A 7,834-nucleotide genomic window follows, 5' to 3' on the forward strand; every position below is an offset into this window, starting at 1 on the left:
CTGCTATCCGTTCATAAAGGGCTAGTTTTCACGTTCCCCTTCATCACTTGATCACTGGGCTGCACCTGCACTCTTTTTCAGTGCTTCTCCTCATGCATAGCCTGAGGCTGAGGCGAGATTGCGCATAGTGATGTACCCTCTGAGCACTGGGTGAAAGGGGCCTTCTTTACACAGCTTTATTTGCCTTGAATCTGAATGTGCCCAGTTCCCACATTCAGATGAGAAGCCCATGCAGGAGTAGGAACATGCTGCAGAAGCTTCCTTCAGACCTTCAACCAAACTCACAGAAGTTGCGAAGATGGGGCCAATCCACCTGTTCCGTCTACACATGAACAGATGGTCTGAAAGGGCTTCAGATGACTAAAGCATATGTGAACTGCAGGAAACATTATTTGTGGGAGGAGGCTGCTATGGAAGTGCATAGCTCGCCCCGTTTTCTGGCAGACGTACGATCTTCCCTGACTGAGAAGAGGGGAAACCCATTCTTCCTACTTTCAAACTAGGAGCAGTATATGGTGCTGATTGGTTGGCCTTAAGAAGAAATCAGCGATGTATGTAGGAGGAAAACCAACTACAGCAGGGGAAGGATGACATGTGTGCATGTTTGAAGTTCTGTACAAGCATGTGTGAACCAGCCTTTAAACCACAGTGCATGGGTGCATACTTGGAAAGTGGCGGACTGTCCTTCATTGGAGGTTTTTAAACAGAGGCTGGATGACCACTTATCGGTGATGCTGTAGTAGGGATTTCCTGAAGCAGCAGTGAGTTGGACCAGATGAGCTTTGAGACCCATTCCTGAACTAGGATTCCCATACTGATAAAATACTGATAAAATCACAGTGTCCATGTACCAACTTGGTAATCCAGCTGTCCCTCCTGCAAGTGGAGGAGGATTTTACTGCCCAGGTATGGAAATACAGTAAAAATTATCATTGCCTAGCAGGACGTTATAAATTATTCTCTTTCCATGTGGTGCACTGCTGTGCTACATGCAGAGTGTGATAAGATACCCCTTGGTACATAGTCTCTATATTTCTCCTAAGAGGCAAATCTAAAGCTCTGAAACAGCAAATACTTGCTCCTCCACATTATGGTTTGTGATGTTGCATTGGCAATGCAACTGAAACATCTTGACTTAAGATTGCATGGGCTAATTGTATAAAGGAGTTAGCTGTAAGGAATACATGCATATCGATAATCAACAAGTTGTGTTCTCAAGTTACTCTGCTTAGGAATTGATTTCTAAAACTACAGTCCATTTCTTCAGAAGTACTGGAGTCAGTAGGATGACTTGAGTATGTGGATGTGAGGGCGATCTGGCTGCGACATCTGCCACCCCATTGAGTAGAACTTGTTTCTGGTCATAGCCCTAATCGCTCACACTCCCAAATAAGTTTCATAGAAAGCAAAGAGGCAAAGAGTTAAACACAGTAAAGGATAACAGCTTACTTTCCTCACAGAATATGAAAAAGTTGGCAGGACCCACCATTCCATTGCTATGCTTGGTTCTACTTATTGTTGGTAAGTAGATGTTGCAGATCATGCTTTGTCAAACAGCTGCATCCCATATATTTTGGACTGCAACTTCCATCCGTCCCAGCCGGCACAGTTGTATGATGTTGGGGCTCATGTGAGTTATAGTCCAAAACATCTGGAGGGCACCAGGCTGGAGAAGCCTGCTGTAGACACTGAAGCCGTTTGGTTTATCTACACCAGCCTCATGTAGATGCCTTATTTTAAGGCAAGGATGGCCAAGAGGTGGCACCTTAGAATTACGTGGCCCCTGAAACTGCTTTACGTGCCCCCTGGCCCACCCTGCCAAATTTTGATCATTATGATCAAAAGGCGGCACCCAGTTTTGCTCGAAAAGGAAATTCTTAATGCAAAACCACTCTTTGGTATTCTGTATATAACACGTGCAGCATAATAATGTGCATCTTTCTATGTAGCACTATGCATGAGCACACAGCTTTGAAGCACTTACTGCTATAGCATTCCAACTTTAGGATTGAGTCTGGGCAATGCATGTGCATGGGTGAAAATCCACTTACTGTCCTCGGACTATTTAAAACAGTGTTCCAGGGAACCCTGGGATTGTGTGAAAGCTCATTAGAGGTGTCCCAGAGAAGTCAGAAATGGCGGGCAAGCATCCCTAGACTACCGACCTTTCCTTGCATTGTGCAGCCATAGGGGAGCACTAGGCAGGTTCTATGGTGGACTCTTAGGCATAGAACCTAAGGCAACAGTGAGATTTAGCTTCAGGCCCATTGCTAGATCCCTGAAAGACTCAGCACACAGGCCCATGCCCACATTTAAAGCACACAGCTTCGCCCAGTTAATCCTGAGAACTAGAGTTTGTTAAGGGTGCTGGGAACTGCAGCTCTGTGAGGGGTAAACTCAGGATTCCCATAATTCTTTGTGGGCAGTGATGTATTTTAAATGTGCATTAAATGCATGGTGTAGGAAGACCTGGGTTCAAATCCTGATTCAGCCATGAACTCCAAGTTAGGCTTAATTTTAACTGGGCTCATAATGGCTACATCTTACAACCTGTTTTTAAGGGCAGGGTGCTCTATTGCACAGCCTGCAAAGTAACCAGTACATTTTCTTCCCAACTACCAAGCCAAACATATCCGGAATTAGTGTTAAGAACTAAGGGGGGGGGAGGCTTCTTCTGGGCACACTTGAGTCTCACTACATCTAGGTTTAGAAAGCTATGACTACTGTCTTTGGGCAAATCACTCTCTTGCACCCTCATCTGCAAAGTGGTCATGCGGATGACTTATCTCAGGGGACTTATATATATATGGTGAGGATTCCCACACCTGGAGATAGCCAAGGGAGGGCAGGGGGAGCAGATGCCCCCCTAAATCAATAAAAAATACTTAACTAACTGAAGTTCTCTGCTCCAAAAATAAGCTCGCTTCCTTCAACAAAAATCCTCGTTACGGCCATGCAGGCAAGTGTTCCACAACACTGTAGGCATGCTAGAAATGAACACCTCACACCACCTACCCCAATGTTGGCCTGGCTTTAGCACCAATCCTATTTCTCTACCCAGTAACTCCTTTCTGGACAACTTTGTTCGTGAAACCAGTTTATGTCGCGGCCACAAGGATCTGCTCAACCAGAAGCCACCGCGGCAGATCTTTAGCTTGGGAAGGATCTCCCCGTCCAACACACACACACACACACACACACACACACACACACACACACACACACACACGTCCTCTCTACGCCATTGCCTCGGTTCATCTGCCCACCAAATGGGTAACTCCGCTCAGATCCCCCTTAGCAACCGAGGCAGGTTTTCCACCCCACCACGCACGCACGCATCGCAGCCTGGACGGCTTCTCTCCCCGTTGGCGAAAGTCACAATATTGACTTCCCTCGCTCCCCCGGGCGCCAATTGGAACTCGGAAGAGCGGGGCTCAAGCAAAAGGCAGGAAGGCGCGCGGCGCCTTTAAGGGCTCCCTCCGCTCCCTCCCTCTCCGCCAATCTCCGCCCGAGAGCTCTCAGCCCCGCCGATCCGTATTTAAAGGCGCGCCATCTGGGCAGGTGGGAGGTGCGAGTGATGCCGCCGCTGCCTCGGAGTTCCTTTGCAGCACGTTTGGGATTGCATCAGACCCAGCAGAAATCCCCCCTCCAGCGCCTTGGCCGGCCCGCTCCGCCTCCTCCTCCTCCGGAAGGCGATCTCCAAATCCGAACGAGGCGCTCCTCTCCCCGCAGGCTCCGCTTGGAGCGCCTCTGGGGACCCCGGGGTAGCTTCCTCCTCCTCCTCTCCTCTGGCAGCGGGATCCCACCCGGGTCCCCCGCCCCTACACACCTCGACTTCCGACCCGTGCGTGGGAGGCCACTCTGTATCCTTCCTCCTCCGCCCCAAGCCACACCCTTTTGCGAAATCCTCTCTTCCCTCCCCCTGCCTGCTTGCTTGCTTGGGATTCTCCCTTCTTCCCTGAGCTACGTGATCGCAATCGCGCCGGAGGAGACACTCGCGGCCCGAGGAGCTGCGCTGGGAAGCGGGTGGGAGGAGGAGGTGGAGGAGGGAAGGCGAAGCCAAGGAAGATCGCCAGGCAGGCAGGCAGGCAGCAGCGCGCTGCAGCCAGCTAAAGCTGGCCGAGCAGCCCCGGGAACAAAGAGCGAGGCCGGCGAGGTGGGATCTCTCTCTCTCTTTCTCTCTCTCCAGGACCTGCGATGGGGAGTGAAAGGGGCAGGGGAAAGCAAGGGCCGGATCCAGCACCAACAGTCCAGCACACCCTTGTCAGTTTCAGCTCGGGGCGATGGCCGAGCGTGGCTTTGGGGGAAGGCAGCGGAGCGGCTGTCCCTGGTTTCTCGTGCAGGCTCCCCACTTCTCTCAAAGCCATCGCGCGCCTCCTTGGTTTGTAACACCTCCTGGCCAGGCTGGCGGTGGGTGAGGAGGCAGCTCTTCGCCGGGGGTTTCCTGCCTTTTCCCGTTAAGCCTAGCTCGCCTGCCCCCCTCTTTGCTCTCCGCGGATGAAGATTCCCATTCCCTCCTTGTCCCTACCCGGCTTCTTTCTCCACCCCCACTTCTCTGGGCACCACGCCGGACGGACGGATTTGAGGCTGGATCGGATCTCCGCTCCCAGCTAGGATCCTTGCAATGGGCGGAGGGGGGTTTCAAGGGAGCGGGGAGACGATGACGACGTAAGAAGGGGAAAGATAGAAATCAGGGATGAGACGCCCCATCACCGCCGCGCGCATAGCAGGCACCTCTCTCTCTACCTGTGAGCAAGCAGCAGCACCCGCTGCTCCAAACTGCTGACTTTCCACAGCTTATTTTTAGCCTGGAGACTAAATATTATTAGCTACATTTCTACGTAGGAAGAATCGAAAGAGGAAAGGGGAGGGGAGAGAGAATGGAAGGGAAGGAGGGGGGGAAATAAAACACAGGAGCAGAAAGACTGCAAGAGAATGGAGTTTCCGCTGCGTTGATACGTTGGAGGGTTTAGAAACACCCCGCTGGAGAGAAAAAATAAAACTGGCAACTAAAGTACCACAGAGAGCCGCTTTTGGAGAAGGCACCACACGTGAATGCAAGCGAAGGTATCGTCCATGTAAACACAGGAAGGCGATCGTTTGGAGAGGAGTTTCTGGAGAGCTGACTCTCCCCCCCCCCCCCCAAGCGGTGATCAGCTCCTGGTAGCTTATCACTTGCCGGTGATCTCTCTGTCTTTGCCCCCATCTCTCTCCAGGAGACACACACTATCTCTCTCTCGCACAAACACACACACGGCAACCTGGGATCCAACCCCACAAGTTGAGACAACTCTTGGGAGTGAGCAGTCGCGCCAGGCGCCTCTCCCTCGCCTACCTTGTCTCTCTTCCTCCGCGCACCCAGATCGGAAAGCAAGAGAGCACAAACTCGGCCAAGAGGAGCGAAGAAACCTCTCTCCCCGTCGCGGGGAGACGGAGGACGGGTGGGAAGGCGCGCACGGACACGCGCGCGCGCGCACACACACACACACATATACCGGGAAGCGAGGAGGGGGAGGCGAGAGTTCGGCGCCCTTTCCTTACCTTTAGTCACCGCTAACCCACAACCCGTGGCGAGCTCTTTCAGAAGCAGCGCACTCGCATCTCCCAGAGTTGACCCGACCCGTCGGGGCCAAGCGCCGGAGCTGCTCGCTCTCGCTCTCTGCCTTGCACTCTCCGCCGCTAGGAATCCGAGTCAATGTCAGCCCAGAAACCGGGACGCAGTTGAAACTGTGACGGGAGAGGGTTTGCTTCGTCTCTTTCTCTCTGCCTCTGTCTCCCTCTCCCTCCTCCTAGCCAGATCTTATCAGTGTGAGGGGAGGTCCACCCTAGCCGCCTTTTAAGAGCTCCGGGATTCGCTCCGGAGGGGAGACAGATACCTGGGGTGCCAAACCCATTGCCTCTCTCCAAGGTACTGATCGACACCCCCTCCTCCTCCCTCCTCCCCCACCCCTTTCTCCTCAACGCCCCAGGAAAGGTGGGGAGGGGGCGTCGAGGATGTTCACTTTCACCAAGTGTCACTTGATACGGGTTTCGCCTTTTCTTTCCCTTTTCTCGGGCTCTGTCACGTGAAGCGAGCTTGGCAAAAGAGCCGGGCTGTAAATAGAAGATCACATGTTGAGTTTGCTTCACCGGGGCGGCGGGGAGGGGGGGTTGGAATCACCCATTACATTATTTTAATTTTTTTGTTCTCCTGCCTCCTCCCTACAACTGTCCCCCCCTCTCTCCGCCCCAAACATCCCGTTCCAATATTATTCTCCCTCCCCCCCAAGTGTCCGTGTGAAATAACAACAAACACCCTCGCCACCATCATCCTCAACAGCAGAAAGGGTGAAAGTGGATCGCGCAGCCAACAGCTTTCCCAAGGAAAAACCCCGCTCCAAGTTTCTGATACGCAGCCTTAAATCAAAAAGAGCGTTGCCATTAAAGTTGGAGCCTCTTTAAACACACACACTTCCCGCACGCACGCAATTCATCTGGCCTCTGAGACTCATATTATGCCTGGTGAAATTAAAGTGCTACCGAGTGGGGACGTCGGGGGCGAGAGGAGGGTTGAGAGATTAATAATAATAATGCTAATAATGATGATGATAGTAAGGTGAGCTGTGAACTATTGTTGTCAGGCAACAGCCCCAAGCTTTACTGAGATCTATCTATCCATCTTCTTTGAAATCACAAGTCTGGAAAATAACAATACCTGGTCTTGGTACTCACCATTGTTTCTTTGCTGTCCTGGCGACAGAAGTGCCTTTAAAATCCAGTCTCTCCAACAGATGCTGGGAGGTAATGTGTCTCGTTTGAAGTCATCATGTGAGAAGTTCTGCTCGGCTCAGTGGATCGCCCACCACTTGGTGTGACTTATGAATCTAATAACAACCCTTTGCAATATCCGCAAGCCTCAACTCTTCCACCACCTTGGTGGCTACAGGAAGGAAACGGAAAGCGACGGGCTGGCAGGGAGTTCTTTAAAAACCGATCTCGGATTTACGCAAACGCCTGAGCTCACAGACACGTTTTCTCTCCCCCTTTGGGTTCTTCTTCTTACGTGATCTTAATAAACGAGAAGGGGGTTGGCAACGAGACCCAGCTGGAACAATCCAGGGAAAGAAGTGGCGCGCGGGGTGGGGAGGGGGAGAGAAAACGTGTCTCTCTCTCTCGCCCCCTCCTTTTGAATTGCCTCCCTCCCGACACGTGGGGAGTGGGCTTCAAAGTTCCCCGCCAAAGTCTTCTCAGGACACCCCATAGAACGCACGCAGGGAAAGAGAGAAAAAGTCCAGCTCACTTTACCTCCCCCCACCCCGCGCCCGCTCTAACCCGTCTGGTGCGTGCAGGCGAGCAAGATGAGCCGGCTGGAGATTTGCATTTGGTGGGAGCAGGTAAGGAAGCAGCCGGCGTTTCCCTCTCTCTCTCTCTCCCCTTCCCTTGCCGTGTCACTTTCACTCTAACTGAACACACGGACGGCACTCCAGGGACTTGTTGCATCGGAGCGGAGTGGAGCCAAACAGGCGGAACTATGCAGGTGGCATGGCGAAGGGAGGACGAGAGGGAGGCAGGCAGATGGTGGATGGAGACCGGCAGACAGGTGCTCGAGGATATTTACATATACCTGCATACGCATCTGAATGGCTGGCTCGCGGATGGAGTGTGCGCGCGTGCGTGTGTGCGCATCAGGGAAGGAAGACTAAGCAACGCTCTGCGTTAATACGCATGGGTGCCTATGGGGTTTAGGTCTAGGATCCAGGTACAGGATTGATGGCCATGCTCAGGTACGCATCCTCGCACACCTGTATAATGATGGCGGGATGGATGGGGGTGTGATACCTGTGCATACCCATCC

At 52.5% G+C, this 7,834-nt stretch overlaps 1 protein-coding gene across 3 annotated transcripts in view; it reads right to left on the reverse strand.

Moving 5' to 3' along the window:
* The window catches only part of BDNF (brain derived neurotrophic factor), a 68,714-nt gene extending 61,142 nt beyond the window's left edge, over window positions 1-7,572 (reverse strand). Inside the window, exon 1 of one of the 3 annotated variants that reach the window (XM_081836063.1) lies at window positions 6,712-7,572. In XM_081836063.1, coding sequence (XP_081692189.1) covers window positions 6,712-6,714 — 3 coding nt within the window. In that variant the 5' untranslated portion in view covers window positions 6,715-7,572. Of the gene's footprint in view, window positions 1-5,335; window positions 5,378-5,541; window positions 5,969-6,711 lie in introns of those variants that run through there. The other 2 variants (XM_081836065.1, XM_081836066.1) reach the window with 2 other exon arrangements.
* Window positions 7,573-7,834: the final 262 nt, after the last annotated feature.

Source organism: Podarcis erhardii, assembly GCF_964252035.2.
Source record: "Podarcis erhardii genome assembly, chromosome: 1".
Classification (NCBI taxonomy): domain Eukaryota; kingdom Metazoa; phylum Chordata; class Lepidosauria; order Squamata; family Lacertidae; genus Podarcis; species Podarcis erhardii.